At 41.9% G+C, this 17886-nt stretch overlaps 1 protein-coding gene across 1 annotated transcript in view; it reads left to right on the top strand.

Moving 5' to 3' along the window:
* Positions 1-429: 429 nt before the first annotated feature.
* cabp7a (calcium binding protein 7a) overlaps positions 430-17886 on the top strand; it is a 34498-nt gene continuing 17041 nt past the window's right edge. Inside the window, exon 1 of the mRNA XM_030105138.1 lies at positions 430-538. Within this exon, the coding sequence (XP_029960998.1) occupies positions 430-538 (109 nt within the window). The remainder of the gene's footprint in view (positions 539-17886) is intronic.

Genomic DNA, 17886 nt, shown 5'->3' on the forward strand with positions numbered 1-17886 from the left:
AATTCTGTACCAATCGGTCAGCTCATAACAGAGCGATAAGCAGCTGTAATCAGCTCAGATGTGGAGGCTGTCGGAACTGTCGCTGATGCATATGCGTGCACGTTTTCTCGCCCTCAGGTAGTGTTCCTTTATTCTCTACTTATCATCTTTTTTTTTCCCCCTAACTCACCATTTAAAAAAAAATGCAATGAGGTAGGATACCTCCCACATTTCCTCCCTTGCTCCCGATCCATTGACCAAAAGGGAAGACTGAGACGGACACGCTGCAGAATCCACGCGCCTCACCCCTCTCTCCCCCCCATCACCCACGGACTCTCTTCTCTGCTCCCTTGGCCGTGGTGGCCGTGTGTTTGGGGGGGAAGTTGGGAAGCTCTCTGGAAGACGTTTTCTGCATGACGAGGGCGCAGGTGGCGAGCAAAGGTCGCAGCCATGCCGATGCATCCGGTCACCTCCACGTTGATGTACAGGGGGATCTGCACCATCCCTGACATCCTCTCCTACAGCGCCCCGGTGAACCTGCCCGAAGACGAGGTGGAAGGTGAGATGATCGCCCGACGGTCTGAGCGCACAGCGGGTGTTGATTGGTGCATGTGGCGGTGGATGCGGCTCGTGCAGGGGGAGTCCCTTCAAACAGAGCGCGGTCAGCACCTTGGACAGCGCTCAGAGAGCGCCGATCCAAGCGCTCTGCAAGAAATATCGCCTGGGTTTGGTTAGAGAAAACAGATTGATTTAGGATCACCTACTTTTTTAACGCTTCAAAATCACTTTCACACTTGTCCCTAAGTGTGATGATGATGTGGTCAAAATAGGCACACTTTCTCTGACCGTTTTCTTTCTTGAATCGTAAAAGTTGGATCTGCGCAATTCCTGATTATGACTTGAATAGCTTAAAAAAATTGTCGTTTTCCTGAAAATCTTTGCACAATAGATCCAAGAATAATTCATCCAGAAGTAGAATGTTATTATTCTGCTGGCAAGAAGTCAACAACGACAGTGTTTCAGTTCAGCACCGCATTGGCACCGATAAGAGGAAAGCGTGTCAACCCCCTAAACAAGCATGACAACTATTCTGGGCAATTCCTCTTTTTTATTTTGACAATTTGTGACAATTGTAAGGTGAGTCTGTAACATCTGCATGTAGACCTACAGCAGCACTCACCAAGCCATTACTGAGGTGTGTGTGTGTGTGTGTGTGTGTGTGTGTGTGTGTGTGTGTGTGTGTGTGTGTGCGCGCGCGCGTGTGTGACAGCAAGCTTCACATTATTGTATTGTTTTGGAGCACAGTGGTTTATGAATCTCAGCTCAACCTTGTCACCTTCAACAATGCACACTTTGAATACACACAGATTTCACTGAATAAATTCAAAAACATCGTGCAAGTCTTGATTAAAAAAACAAGGGACTGGATCACATTATTAAAGTCTTGTCTGTGGGTGCTTGTGTGGGATTTCTTTTCTGTCTTTTCCGGAGGAAAATCTAGAAAAGAATTGTCAATTGTTCCTGCAGCTACACACACTCGGCTGTCTCACACAAAGGGGTGTGCATGTGCAGAGCCATACTCACACACATGATAAGGGTGGCAGGGTAGTGCTATTCACCGCTGGGGTTGATATTAATTAGAAAAGCTAAGCGGAAGAAGAGAAATTATGACTTTTTGTGGCTCACAAAAGCAATAAAAGGCAGGCTTTTCTTCTATTTTTCCACACAAAACAACCAAAAAATGTGCCACAATGTGTGTTTTTTTAATATTTTACACCCTTTTGTACTTTCTCTAAATTTTAAAAACCAAGAATGCAGACCTGCAGTAGAAGAAAGACCGCCTAGTGTCAGCTGTGGATCTATTCATGATGTCAGGCCCCTAATGATGGCCCTGCATCGCTCCGCTCTTTAATGTCAAACAAGATTTCCAGCATGAAGCTACCTTCACACAATAGCACACAACAAGACAAGCATCTCGGATTTCAGGTGACTTCAGGTGAAAAATGAAGGATTCAATGGTTTTTTTGCCCCTCCTCACCTTCACAATTTAGCTTTGATGCAGTAAACAGATCCCACTTCATTTTCACTTTAATTACTTGAATCCTCTTGTACTTCATTGGGAAGGCAGACTGAGCCGCTTTGGGCTTTACAGCTGAAGTTACAGTGGCTGTTTGAGTGGAAAAGCATTGGGATGCTCAGCGAAGGGGAGAGAAGAGCCCGGGGTGATGCACAGTTAACTGCAGTGACAGAGCCTTTTTCAGCTGCTGGAGAGTATTAGTAATCCCGTGTGAGCGATGTCTCACAGGTTGTGAAAGAGGCAGACTTTAAAAGGTAGTGTCACTGAGGAGATTGAACGTTGCTGTTGTTGTCAAGAGTGAGTGGAACGGAGATTCACGGCTTTTCTTCCCTGCGAGAGAGCGCAGAATGGGAGCGATATAAACACGACAGGACAGATTGGTTTGCTGATTAATTTGCTGAGACAAGTGACTGCTGTGCATGCTGATGCGGCAAGATCCGTGCTTTTGAATCTGACTTTCTGAACTTGACGAAAACAATACTGCTGATCAGTTTTTTGGTGGTGAGACGATGGAGGGCAGTCATGCAGTCTGTTTCTATTATAAGGCAGCTTTGTCTTCAGGAACATTATGCTACTGATGTTGGGTGTGTTTTTACTCTGCTTGAATGACCCATTGTTTTTTAGGGAAATTAAAAAAATGAAACTTTCATCATAAACTATGAAGATCTAAAGAAGCTGAACTTTGTACTTGATGTAAATTACATCTGATTGAAGGAAAGCGCTTTTGTGTATTTTTATATTACCTTTTATGTGTAAGAATCCCTCATTGTTTTGAAGGAAAAGTGATCAGCAGAAAATTAACTTGTTGTATTTGCAATTTAAGTATTTTTTTCCATCCAACATTGCATTAACACATCGAAGGACTAAATAGAACCCTAAAACAAAGTCAATTCAAGCAAAACATGTGTTGTTGCTGTGGTTCCTGAATTGCTGACCAAGCAAACATTGTGATGTTCTGAATTATAATCTTCAGTCAACAATGTTGAGCGCCTTTCAATTAGCCCTTGACGGCACGTCACTCATGATGTCTCATGAATTACTTGTTGATGAGAAGCATGCCGCGCCTCAGTGTCTCGTCAACGCTCTCGTCTCTGGAGAGACGGGACGAGAATTGGCTGGAAGTCTGAAGTGTCACATACATCAGCTCGGGGGCCGTCAGGGAGAAGGGGGCTTTGTCATGAAGCGAAATTGCACATTAGTGAGAATGTGCGTGCGACCGCATGTATAGGGTATGGGACTCTGAAGTCCTATGGCACGCATAGCCAAAGACTTGATTTTCAATTACTGGCTTGGACACACTGGGGAACGGGCCAATAGCACTGTATTTTGTGGCTGAGGAGGCTGTCAAAGCTATAATTGGAACAAAACGCTTTTTTTTTCTGATGCTCGATAAGTGTGTATCTGTGGGTGTGTGTATGTGGGGGAAAAAGTGGGGGTTAGCAGCAAGTACCTTAATGTAAACTGATGCAAGCATAAATTGAATTGGACTCTATATTCTCCATTACGACTCCTACACAGGAGGGAAAAAACAGTGGGTCATATTGCAGGAGCTCAATATAGTTCAGACCTCCTCCACCACTGGACACACACACATGCACATATGTACACAGAAGCATACACACAGGCAAAGCTCACTGTCAATATCGCTGCAGGTGGAATTAAGTGGGTAGCCCATTTCCACACTGCCTAACAACAGCCCTATTCAGAGCAGCCTCAAAGCCGTCCCAGGGCTGAGCTTAAAGTATCTGTAACAGGTCCCTTAGTGAGGCTCATGTAAACAGAAGCTGGAGGTTTCCCGTAGACACAAGACACAGATAAGACACAGGCGGAATGTTTGCATCTCGCCGACAAAGTTGTGATCAGTGCATCTTGTTTACTGTTGCAGTTTAAATCCGCTCTGACTTTCCTCTCCTTTGTTTCTCGCCGTTCTTATTCTCAGACTTGCACAATTACAGAGTTTACTTGCTCTGCTTTTTTATGTGCAGTCATGTGGAAAAGCTTCAGTGGGCTTTCTGAGTGGACGGCGTGTGTGCCCTCCTAACTGACATTGCAAAAAGGTTACAATTCATCATTGTATTCCAATAAAGACATAAAAATCAGACCTTCATTTACCCAACCCTCCGCGATGCCCTTTGAACCATTTTTGCATTACAAGCAATTAGGAGTTATGAAGGCAACCATGAAGGCATGATATTTGTCATGTTTTTTTTAAATGTGAGAAGAATGCAACCCCCCCCCCCCCCCCCCCCCCCACCCCCACACACACACACACACACACACACACACACACATATTTGCATGTTTTTCCTGAGCTCGCATGTGCTATATCTTTTTATTTCAACCTTCTGCAAGTCAAAAATATTTGTTGGGTGCTTTGAGATTTCATATTGAGCAACAGTACATGATGACTGTGTGTGACTGTTTTTAGTTTCTGACAACTTCAGAACTGAATTTTTTAAGCAGTTTTCTTAAGAGTAGCAGAATCAACACTGAGATATATGTGATCCTGCCAAGAAACTAGCCATTGCATTGTGAGCAAAATAACCTCAAAGCCATGCAGTCAGGGTTAGTTTGTAAAAACATACATAATGCAACAGCTATAGGAGAAGCTTTTTGGAAGTTTCACACCAGAAGGTTTCATTAAATTTCCCTTTCCTGTTGAGCTTGGAGTCATTTTTAGTTCCAATTGTTTGGCTTTGTGAAAATATAGACATTTTCACCACTTATACTTTGTGCCACAACAAAGCATAACTCTGAAATGTGTATTTAAAGGTTATTATAGCACAATTTTACCAATCCAGCTCATTCTAGATGATATTGTGCTGTATGTGGCCCCTGAACTAAAATGTGTTTGACACAGCATGGTCTAACCACCACTGCTACTCTGACTTGATGGAGAGTGTATGGAGTGATGAATGGCCGGGGGAGTTGAAGGCTGGTTGACAGACGTCATGTGGAAGCTGACATTTTGGCACTACTCTTCTCTCTGCTGTTAAAGCATGAAGAATCATCACACCACAAGCCAAAGAGCTCAATGGCGCCATCAGAGGAAGGTTGAGTGATTTAGGGTGCTTTCACACCTACTAGTCTGCTAGAGTGGTTCGGTTCGGACATAAATTATTCATAAATGTCGCAGCCGTCAACTAGTTCGGTTCTCATTCACACCACTTGTTTTTGCAGATGAACTCACCACTGTGACCCTCCAGCCCCTTGGTGGCGCTGCTCACACAATATTGTGTTTTGGGTGACGGAAGTGAACCCTGATTGGCCAGCATGTGTGACATAATGCGCCGCACGGCTTGCTACGGAAGCCTCCGCCGACCAAAAAGCCTTCTCCACAACAGAGCGGACAGGACCGAGGCTGGTCAACATTCACACCAGCAGCGGACAGCACCGAGACCGCACCGAGACTGCCTCCTCGAGGAGGTCTCGGTACGGTTCTTTGTCCCGGACCAAAACTAACTGGTCCGCTTTCACACCAGCGCATACGAACCGAACCTGCAGGAGTTGGGGACTCTAGTCCGCTTCAAGCGGACCAAATGCTGTAGGTGTGAAAGCACCCTTAAAGCAATCTTCAAATTGGATTTTATCTGACTGTTATGGTGTCACAAAATCGCAAAATCCATGGCCGCGGGAACATGTTGTCTACAGGGGGTGCTGCGCTTTAATCCAACGGGGGGGGGGGGAGTGGAGACACGAGCGTGGAGCGTGCCACGCCCTCATCCAGCAGGGATACCAGCGGCACAGCAACGGCGCACCAGACAACTTTATCGGGATTTTTTTTTCATTGTGAGAAATACAATATGTGGCGTGACTGCGTGACAAAAGACCGGGTGCTGCAGCACCCCCCAGCACCCCCACTTCCCGCGGTAATGGCAAGATCTGAAAGAAAATTTCACCACAGTAACTGCACATAGGTCTTTTAGTGCATTAGAGCCATATCATCCTGGTAATTTTTGTTCAAACTATTGTGTTGACATTACTATTCTTCCAAGTTTTTACGGCTTTAGTCTGCTTTGCATACCTCTCGTGACGTTTGTTGTCCACAGCTACACAGCTAATACCAACATGTCCTCTCCAGCCAACCAAAATCCAGCCGAAAGTTATGCAACCATCATCACGACAAAGACACAACAGCCTGACAAGGTGACAGATTTTCACAGAGGTGAAATGGGTTTTAATGTGGCAGCAGAGGCCTTGTTTATGAAGTGTTCCCAGCTCTGACTGACTGTGGCATCATTGTCCTTGTGTATTTACACGCAACACAGCCAGCATATCCAAGCTGCCATCCATTGACACTGCGCACTGAAATGTGTGTTAAGACAGTAGAAATCATGCAGTCTTTGACAGCTTTACATGATCAGCCATAATTGATACATATTGAGTCAATGAAAGTGTTGTTTTTCTGTTGAGACTGTTTCTGTGTCGGCTTGATCCAGAGAAAGAAAATGACTCATTAAAAAGTTCAAATATGAAGTTAAAAGGATTTATTGCAGACAATCGAGTTAAATTTAAGAAACAATCAAGCCAATACTGTGCTCTTAAAACCAAATGAAAACAATGTTAGAGTTCTACTTGGCCAGACAGGGTGCAGTCCTCTCTGGTCACACCCTGAATCCAGCAGTCCAGACAATTAAATACAGACATCAGAAGAGGCGTTAGAAGTTAAAACCCTCTGGCATCAGGTGTCCATACAGATGTACTGTATTTGTTCCGTCCCATAACCAAATGCAGATCTATTGATCTATTGAAAAGGATATGGTTAATGTTAGTAACCATCAACAGTTCCAGATGGGGAGTTTCAGGTATGAACTCTGAGTTGACTTACAGTAATATAGAAAATCTCCTTCACACTTACTTTTACCGTGACCACACATATACTGAGATGTATTCTTCCTTTTGAATCTATTCTGTTATATAACCATGGAGGAAACCATAGGAAGCTGAAATTGTAATTTACCTGTGTTTTCTTCACAAATTAATAGAAATTGTCAACAGACTCTCAAGCGCGTCTTCCCAAATCCTCCAAACAACTTTTATTCATATGGGGCCAAACTCAATCTATTCCTAAGTAGTTAAAATGTGACACCAAGGCACAATAGTTCATTTGAGGTAACTGAGGAAAAAGAAACTTGAGCAAAAACAGAATTCAGCAGTTGTCGGATAACTTCATTTAATTCTAAAAAACAAAAGGTTCCTGAATGGAAACTAATCAAGTCACATTTAAGCAAAAGTAACTTCTGCATTATGGTCATTATACACATGCATCTGAATCCTTTTGGAAGCAAATGTCAACAGCAATTAGTCTCTGCTATTTTAAATGCTTGCGGGCAATATTTAAATAGAAAAACAGAATAAATAAAGAGGAGCGAGATGAGTGGACAGAGGAATTAGCTTTATTTACAAGACAGTCATATTTGACGGACATCACATTTAGAGGAGGCTCTTACTGCCAGTGCATCACAAGAATATCAAATGGTTCCTGGATTAAAACGTCAATTAAAAAAAAAAAACACTTCTTTTCATTCTGTATCAGAGCCATGTGTTTAATGAAACTTGTTGTTTCTACACTCGCTTCTGCTTCCAGCCTGTTGGTTTCCAGCATGACAGGCTCCTCTTAATCACTGTCACAGACACATGAAAGTGTATCTGGAGCCAAACCCGTCGCCGAGCCCCAGCAGGGAGGAAGCTCTCCAGGAGCGTTTTAAAAGCACCGAGTAAACTGTCTTCCGTAATCGCCGTCAACCCAGTCCTCTAATGCGTCTCTGAGAAGCGGGGGGTTTCCTTATCAAATTCAGATCGTTCAGTCAGCTCAAACAGTAATTAGAAAAATGGGAGTTAAGTCATCTAAACTCAAAGTGAAATGTGAGTGAATGTTTGTTTGTTTTGAAGGTTTTCCTTCTCTTAGTGTACTTTAAATATCAGTAGTGGCAGGGTACTAATTTATTCCATGTTTTTGGAGATAGAATCTTTTCCAAAAAGTAGTCTTCATAGTCACTCATTTGCCAACCTCTGCAAATAAGGGCTATCTTATAGAGGATACGAGAAATTATGCATTGATAAGGTTATTACTTAGGTTATTTTTAAAACAGCAGAAATCCTGTTTAACTAATTTAACATTTTCAGGATTATGTGCAAATGGTAAGGGATTTGGTGGGGCAGGTCTGTTGGATTTAAACCTGAGATTACGGTATGCTTTTCTCATTGCAGTGTGCAGTGTGGCTCCATTAGTAAAGCAGATTCTATATAAATCCCAAGCATGATGGTGTCCTGTTCCTGATTTCTGCCAGTCCGTTCATTGATGAGTCTTTGATGAACTCCAATTCTTTCTCAATGATAAAGGAAGGCCTTGGATTGCAGTTCTGAGTGTGTGAGTGTGTGTGTGAGTGTGTGTGTGTGTGTGTGTGTGTGTGTGTGAGCGTGTGTGTGTGTGTGTGTGTGTGTGTGTGTGTGTGTGTGTGTGTGTGTGTGTGAGCGTGCGTGCATGTGTGTGCGCGTGTGCAACAGAGAGAGAATCTGACTGATCATGTCAAGCCCTTTGAGAATCCTGCATATAAAAAGAAACAAGTGAATCTTAAGATCTTAAGAACTCTGCGGCCTTCAAATGGATGATATTAAGCTTTGAGATTATCTTGATGACGCCACCGACAGAAACTCAGTTCTCATGGCAAGAGTTTGCATGTTCTTCTTCTGCACTTGTGTATTTTCTCTGGATACTCTGTTGCGTGAATGTGTGTTTTTTTTTTTTTTTTGATGTGTGTTTGCTCTGAGATGGACCGGTTGCTTCTGGCTCCAGGGTGAGTAGGATAAAGCAGTATGTAAGACAGATCTTCATTTCAGGGAACTTTCCCGAAGACATAGATCGGTGTAGTGCTTACCAAAGTAAATCATGAAAAAAGAAGACTCTGGGAGCCCTTGAATGCATCACAAGACTTGAAGGTTGTTCTTAATTTACTTGTGTTTTCTACAAGAAAGATATTGAACTTATTTGACTTGCATGTGTGAGGGATGAAGGAAACAGACACTTGAAGTAGAAACTAATCTGAAACCACTGATTGATAAATCATGCATTAATCTGTGAGTTATTTCATTAAAACTTAGGGGAAAAAAAGTCCATACAATTGTTCTTAGCTTATAAACAAGAATCTGCTGATTCAGTTTGCTGTGTCAAGTTCTCTCTTTACAAGTTCTCTGAATACACAAGCTTCCTCCCGTGACCCAAAAATACAAAGTCCATGTTAACTTGACTCTTAAAGCTCAGGGATATTTTCCTTTTCATTACTCTTAAAAATGAAATTAAAAATAATCAGAACACCTTCACAAATGCAAGGCCAAAATGACAAGCCTTGGACTGCATTGATCAGAAACACTTGAGAGAATTTGGTGATGCATTAAGTCTCCTTGAGGCCTTCACAAAATCAGAGGGAGATCCAAAGAACTGCTGCAAAAAAGAAACTTTTCTCAGGGGTTCGTTGATGCCGAGAAGACCAATAATGCCTCCAGCTTGTGGACCAAACTAAATGAAGAGTTTGTTTCTTCTTCTTGTGTCTCCTTGAGTCTTAAAAAAAATCATTATGGAACATTTTCTTAAACTGCCTAAAACTCCACACCGCTTTTCAATGCCGTTTTACTTTCATGAACAAAGATTACACAGGTCTTTTTCATCATTTTCAGTTGTTCCCTTGGTACTTTTTGGAAGGTGAAACAAGTTTGACTGACAGCTATCTAAAAAAAAAAAAGAGCAAAACACTGACACCACAGTGTTACTAATGGCATAAACTGCCTGTGAGGCGTTGCTGATGTTCCTGCTCGACTCCTACTGTAGCAGCGGCAGCAGAAGCAGCATTGACTCATTACTTTTGCCCTGAGGTGGAGGGTTGACTTCCATTCCTTTGGAAATACTTACATGAATACAAATGAAGATATTTAAAGATGCCGGCATCTGTTCGGCAAGACAGAAATTATGCACACAGCGTATCTCTGGTGCAGAATCAGTGGGCGTTGCAGAGGTGTACTTCTGAGGGGTCAACTGAGACCGTTTTCAAACCACATGCCGTTGAGCAGATCTGGACGACAACAAAATGACCGATCATAATGCATGAAGTTATCTTGGCTCGATATTAGCAGTGCAGAGAGACGGACTGGTACAGATGTGCAGCTAAAAATTAAACACATTTTTTCCCAACTTCTTTTCTTTAGCTATTGATTGCCATTAGCAGGGTCCTCTCAAAGGAAGCTGGAATCAATCCAATTATTGCTCCTTTGCAGAAAATAAACCTTGGTTTCTCCTTAAATTGGATCCCACAAACAAACGCTTTGTTTCCCTTTAAATAGAGGGCAGCTTTAATTTGTTCTCACTGACAAGCTTTTCTTTTAATCTTGGAATTTTCTCTCTTGAAAATAATTGAAATAAAAATGAACAATGAATTGAATCAAGCTAAAAAAGCATGAAGTGCCTTTTCTCTGCCAACACCATCACACTTCCACTCACAAATCAAATCCTTTTGACGATGCCATAAGTCTGGCAAACATGGTTGCATAACTCAGACGGGCTTTTGTGAATGATTAACAAAGAAGAACGACGGGCAACATCAACAGCGCTGATGTCTGTAACTCTTCAATTACTCCAAAGTTAAATGCCCATAAAGCATTCCACATATTTAGATTGATTTTGAGAATTTCCCTCTGATGTTCGGTTGAAAGACGGCAGACCTGGGGAGGAATCCGTTTGGTGTGTGAAATGCCTCAGATGCCGTCCAGATTATTTGTTCAAAGTGTAAGCTCAGCCCGAGGTCTTAGCCCGCCATCCCGCAGGTACCAGGGGAGCATCGGGTTTCCAAGAGGACTGAAAAGGGATGTTTGTGTAAAACTTTGCCTCACATGCAGTCAGTATCGGAGTACAGTCTTAATCTGGGTTGTGTCTGTTAAAGACATTCTCTACAGCTTCACTGAAGCTGTTTGGATCAAGGTGATGCAAGTAGAGGAAATGTTGAGGGTATTCTAAATGTCAGTTTACCCTGAGAACTCACATTTGAGGTTATTTTGGTAACCCAGTTCTGAATCACAATGAACCAAGCAGCCATGGAATGTTGTTGCACAGTAGTTTGGGATAATAGGCTTTACCTAGCATGTTGGATTAAGAGTTCCCCTTCAAAAGTGATACTAGCAAGCATCTTGCTAGACATCATTAAAATAAGTCATAACTGTTTATCACTACTTGAATATCAGATTATGTTAGTCAGAATCAGATCTTTGTAAATGCTAGATATTATGGGAACATAGTTTTATACCGAGCATAGAGAATGAAGAGCTTCATGTGTAAAACATGTGCATGGTAAAAAAAAAAAAAAAAAAAGAGTCCCTTTCTAAAATAGAGGGTGTAAATTTTGTGACATTACACATGTCTACCACACAAGGAAGCCATAAACAGCATCCACCTTATGTGTAAGCATAATAAATTCTCACCCCGCCTGTCTTTCCATCGTGACTCGGTTCGTCAATCAGTCCAGTCTTTACCTAATGCGGGGCAGGCTTCTACACACCCTGTCAGACAAGAGGACAGGCAGGAAGGAATGGATTTCCAAATAGCTCTCTCCAGTGTGTCACCTGCCTGGATGCGGCATATGAAAACGCTCTACTTGACACTGATGGTGATAAAGATGTGAGCCGAAATGAGCCACTTCTCTGAGCATGAGGTGACCCGCCGTCACAGCTGCTGAACCGCAGGGTGTAACGCTGCTCTTTAATGGGAAGAAAAATGTATTTATACAGCAAGGCTGATTTTTACGGGCTTAAATTTGCATTAATGTGTTGTTACTTTAGACATAACCAATGTCTCACTTTGTGAAATAAGTATTTTTACTCAATGGAAAGAACTGTTACAGCTCAGACAGTTCACAAAGATACTGGTAGAAGACGTGTAACCATTTAATGTCCTGGTAACAACATTAAAGACATGTTCAGACGCAAAAACTGCTTGAAAAAAATACATAAAAAATCCAAAAGTCAGTGCAATGTGAATCAATTAGAGTACAGCTATATCCCTGGATAAAAAAGTGTTTCCATTTGTTTCTGGAACACAACAACTTACCACACTGTAGCACAATGCTAAATATATAAAGAAAAGCAAAGAAACTACTCTTAAGTGGAACATTTAAATATTACACACAGCTGTAATGTTTTGAGCTGACAGGATAACCTTACAGGTTTCTATATTGGTCAGTTGAGATCTGAAAAAATAATGATAACTCAATGAAAGTACAAGTAAAATTTTTGAAGCAGAATAGCTCACAAGGGCCCACACACTGGTAGTGATTAGCCTCACAGTGAGACAGATCTGGGCTTGATTCCTGGGCCAGGTACCTTGGTTTTCTCTGGGAATGTGGGTTTTCTCACGCATTTGAACGAGGAAACATAGGAGACACTCACACACATGGAATGTCCCATCTGTTTGTGCTGTGATGGATTGGTGACCTGTCCAGGGTGTTCCCTTCCTCCTCACTGCTTTATCCAGTTCAGAGTCAGGTAGCCATGAAGATGGAGAGATAACACAGAGTTCAAGTGTAAGTACAGCAGTGCTTTAGAAATCCTATCCATTGAATTTTAAAGCCATAAAACCTTCAACATTCAGAACTGAGGTAGGCTATTTCAAATATCCCAATCCCTATATTTAAGTAAAAAATGCAGGTGGTTGCACATCTGGTCAACGACCAGCTTAGAGGTTTACCGCACTGCTCATGTTCGCCCACCGCCTTCCAGTTACCGCTCACAACAAATTCAAAGCTCTGCCACTCGCTTACAAAGCGCCAACAAAAATGACTCCCACATCTGAACACCCTCATTCATGTCTACACACCTTCCTGCTCACTGCGCTTGAAAAGCGAAAGGCGTTTGGCACATCCACCACAACAGCGCTCCAAGTCAGAGGCTTGAATAATCTCCCCTGTAGTCCCCTGGTGGTGAAATGAGCTACCGAGCTCGGCTTGATCTGAATCCCACCCAGCTCGTCATCACTTTTATACAGGCAGAACATACATGATCAGTTCAACAAAGACAAGAAAATACATTTCATGGTCTCTGAACACTTCTTGTTGTTACCTTCATGTTTTTGGCCTCAAATTTGACTAAATTACATATTTTCATCATCATTCAGGCCTTCGCTTGAATTTTCATGGTCACATCATCAGTATTTTTGTAACATGTAGTTTGTTCTGAATTTTCCCGCTTCATGAAGTAATTTATTTTACAAATGTGCGAAGCAAAAGTAAATTCAAGCAACTAACTGTTGGTAAAATCGTTTTTGTGAAGATGCTTTTTACGGGAGGTGAAGTACTTCTGAAACAATTCCACTGATCCAAAGGCAGTGCAGCTTTTCAAATCACTAATGCATCATTTTGTGCAAATTATCAGCAGTTTTTCATGATGTAGCATGTTAAATTAAGCTCAGCAAATAGTTAACTTCGCACTGAGATTTAAAGCAAGATTTAGAAGGCAAGAGGATTGATTTAAAATGCACCAAAGTCTTTTTAATCACCTCTGACAAATGAACACTACATGTTATATTAGTTTTTGGCTTTAACATAACAAACACAAATCGTCATTAGCAGACGGACACTGAAGATCTACGCAGTTGCCAAGCAACAAGGACAGGCTTGAAGTTGCGATTGCCTGGATAACAGATAATATGGCACACAATCCCATGTAAATTTTATTTTTTTTAATCATCTCAGTTCTCTTTTTTATGTGTAAAACGAGCTGAAGCATTTTTATCAAGGAGCTTCTGAGTTTCTGCAATACAATTTAGCTTCAGGCAAATCTAAATGAAGTGATTCTCACGGTTGCTTCATACTTGCTGTTTATCTCAAGACTATCCTTTTTCTGAAAAAAAAAAAAGACAAACTACCCAATCGGAATGAAAAACAGATGATATATTTGTATTTCTTTACACTTATGAAACATGTTGCACATGATGAGGCAGACGATCAAGTTTTTGATCCTCTTGACACTTTATAATTTTATATTTTGATCACATCACTCTCCCACAGCCTCATGTATAAATCCCCAGTTAATCAGCCGCTGTAATCTGGCATCCCACCTCGCCAAAATGGGTTTTGATGGAAAACATGCGGAGCAGATTAGCGGGGAATATCGTGCCGTGATTACGGAGACAAGTCATTTATTTCCATTTTGATCGATTGCCATGGAGGAGTGGATCCAGCAGACTTTATTACCTGTGAAATGAACTGTGATGAGTTCTGGAAGGTGAAGTGCTCTTCCTCCGGGGTAATGTTTCCTCCCCCTTTTATGAACAACACGGTAAAGTCCGCACCAGACAATGGCGGCGTTTGAAAAACAGCCTCCCATGAGCGAGGGAGTGTTTCCATTAGCTTGGTGGAACTGATGAAGGGAGTGTCGGATAAGCTGTAACGCATGGAGGCGGCTTTTGAGAGTTATTCACTCTTGACCTTTGTCTGAGGTGCTTCTCACGGGTGGAGCGAGGCCCCGGCGCAGCACCGAATCAGCTGTGATGATGAAAACTTGCTTATGAAATCTAAAAAGAGGTGAAGGGTAAAAATGGAGGCAGACCAATGACTTCCCGTTCTGTCTGGAATTTAAAAAAAAAAAAAAAAAGTTTCACAGCCTCTCATTGACTAATCATTCTGGGTCAAGTGAGGTTTAGGAAGTTTGTTTTTTTTTAATCTTATGCAACACAGCATCTTGACCTTTCCAGCTTTTTTGTCCTCTCATACTTCTGCCCTGTGGTCATGTGAGTCTTGCAGCAGTGAAGTTAATGCACCTGAACTTCATATCGAAGGAAGGAGCACCAATCCAAGCGCAGAGATGGGATTTTTCCTGAACACACAGACGACAGAGACTCCTCCGTATACCCCTATTCTCCAGAGCCTTGTTAGAAGCCTGTTATGGTAATATTCAAATCTTTCGGGTGTCCAAGTCGGCCCATATCCAGCTAAAGATGGATTAAGGTTGCTGTGGGTGTTTTAAAAATAGTCGCTGCCCGGGGTTCACACATACACACACTCAAAGTAAAGCTGTGTTTTAATTTCCCACACTGATAAGGTCTTATATAAAGAGTGGGTGTGCTGCAATTACTGTTCCAAAGCAGCTCTAAGCAGATGCAGGTTTGGCTGAGGCAGGGAGAGGGGGATATCCAGCGCCAGTAAACAAGCCCTGGATTACGTTCACGGACACTTCACTGCCACAAAAGCCCCAGCATTAGCCTGCTCCGCTCAACGCGCCCCACGTGTAATTGGCAAAAGTTTTTAGTGATGCTAAATTTAACCAGGAATAATTAAAAAAAAACAATAACAAAAAAAAAAAAAAACGTAAATCCCTGCCTGGGATATGCCTTAAAAATCCAAGTAAATATTTCCCATCTGATGTGCTTAAGTTCTGTGAGGATAATTTGAGCTATTTAATTTCCACATCATTTAACTGTTACGTAAGAGCGAGAGATAATGATGACATGTCTGCTTCACCATTACAGATACTGAAACACTGCACAGAAAGTGAACATTAAACCTCATTTCCATAGGCGATTAGTCTGGAGTTCACAGGGATTAAAGCTGGGGTGTCAAACTCATTTTAGTTCAGAGGCCTCATACAGCAGAGTTTCATCTTGAGTGGGCTGAACCGTTGAAATAATGGCATGACTACCTTTATATTTCAACTCTAAAATGATTCTTTGATGCGGCATGGAGTATCTATTTTGAAAAACGTTTATTTTTCCAAATCTGAATAATTAGCATAAAAAAATAGTGGAATCTCAATATAAAGCCAAATTTAATGATGAAAAATACAGTGAAATGTGAATTAAAAAAAAAAAATCTATATTTGTTGCATTTTGCAGCCTTTTGCATGCATGTTTATACAAACTGACCCTGACGGCATGGTTTTGAGGCTGATGCTGGTATGAAGACATCACCGATAGCTGGTTGTTATGTCTGCTACTCTTAAGAAAGCTGTGTTAAGAATTTAATGGTTTCTTTGCAATTTACTCGATGTGTCCGTGGGCCCGATTGCAGTCTCTTGTGGGCCGATTTGGGCCCGTGGGCATTATGTTTGGCACCCCTGCTCTAAAGTCATAGCAAGGGTTGTAAAAACCAAGTTCGTACTTGGAAGCCATGTTGGAACAAAGCATTGTGGTTTTACAGCGATCAGCTGTTGCTGCTCCTTTTCCCAATCATCAATAATCACAACAGCCACACGTGAGGCATATCTGTGATTGGCTGAGAGCAGACTGATTGACAGGTTGAATTCCATGATTGTGGCATTACTGCAGTGTCCTTCTGTTGATTTCAACCTGTTAGCATTAGCCTGCATGCTGCAATCAGCTTAGAGAAACACAGTCACCGACAAGTAAATTACTCATGACAGTGAGTGAGAGTGACCGGTGAAGATAGTGCGGTCAACACGGATCTAGTTTGACAACTGAACATGCCTCGTGAACCTTCAAGATTCCTTCATAAATGCCGCAGTATCTCCACACAGATGGACAGGCTGCATTTTCTGCAAATACCTCCTCTTCTTTTTTTTTCTTTTTAACGTGGAAACATGTCATCTGTATAATTGTAAGTAAACGAGTGCTTTCCATCTCTGCTTTTGTTGCCCGTCACACTGGAATCTTTGAAATCGGCAGACGTCAGAGTTGTTCTGGGAACAGACCACATGCTGCTCTCTGGCTGCTGCTGACCTGCCCAAAAGGGATCAATGACAAATTCTGAATGAAATGTAAACGAGTGTCGACGATACATGCAATGCAATTTGTTTTCCAGTAGATTTCGTTCATTTCCATACATTTATTCAGCTTTGCTATGCTTGCTCATGTTGAAAGATTCCACTTTAAGTCCTATAAACTCTTCAGAGTCGTGTTGCATATTGCTTATACGTAGATATTCATAGTGAGCTGAACTTCTTTGCTTGTAGCGTGCCTCTAAAATGCAGGCACATGAGCTCTGCTTTTTAAAGGAAGTTAAAAAAAAAAATCCCATTTAGTGCCCTGGTGGGAACAAACACAAGAGAGAATGGAACTTAGATTTAAGTGGAAATATTCTAAGAAAAAGACATTTTATCAAATTTGGATTGTTCAAAATAGAAGTTTGTTGCCCAGTAAGATGTAAAAAGTGACCTATTTGTTGTACTTTCTGTGCAGAAGGGATTTTACTTATTTCATTTCAGAGATGTTCAAAGTTGTTTTCTACCACTGTATAAGAGAGACAATTTTAGACATATAGCACATCGAGTGACATATGAGAAAGCAGTTTTTGGTTTTAAGCTTGCATTCTATTCTATTCTATTCTATTCTATTCTATTCTATTCTATTCCTTTGTGGAAATGAAAATATGGATACTCCACTGTTATACCTGTTGTGCACTCAAGCTTTTATGGTTGGAAGTTTCACTTGTCCATCCTTTCCTGATTTCTTGTGAAGAGTAAAAGCAGCCCCCCCACCCCCCCCCCCCCCCCCCCCCCCACCCCCACCCTGCCCTTTGCTGACCTGTTGGCTCCAGTGCCCTGATTCTTCACCCTCAATCAAGCATTTTCCCGTTTGTTCACATGAATCAGCCTTCCTTCTGAGTCGTCCCTCACCTCGTTTGGTTGAGTTTACAGTTCACAGACTTTTCTGGCGTGTTTGTGCTGCAGCAGGGATCTGCTGCACCTCATTGATATACAGAAGGGGAGCACGAAGGGACCGCACTGCACCTTTCTCCTGTATGAGTTCAGATTTGGACACTTCTGCTTCCAGTCTTAACCAGAGCTTTTCATCCTCAGATCACACCGCTGTGGGAACTGTGTGCCATTCCATCTCTGAA

The sequence above is a fragment of the Salarias fasciatus genome, chromosome 12 (genome assembly GCF_902148845.1).
Source record: "Salarias fasciatus chromosome 12, fSalaFa1.1, whole genome shotgun sequence".
Taxonomy (NCBI): Eukaryota; Metazoa; Chordata; class Actinopteri; order Blenniiformes; family Blenniidae; genus Salarias; species Salarias fasciatus.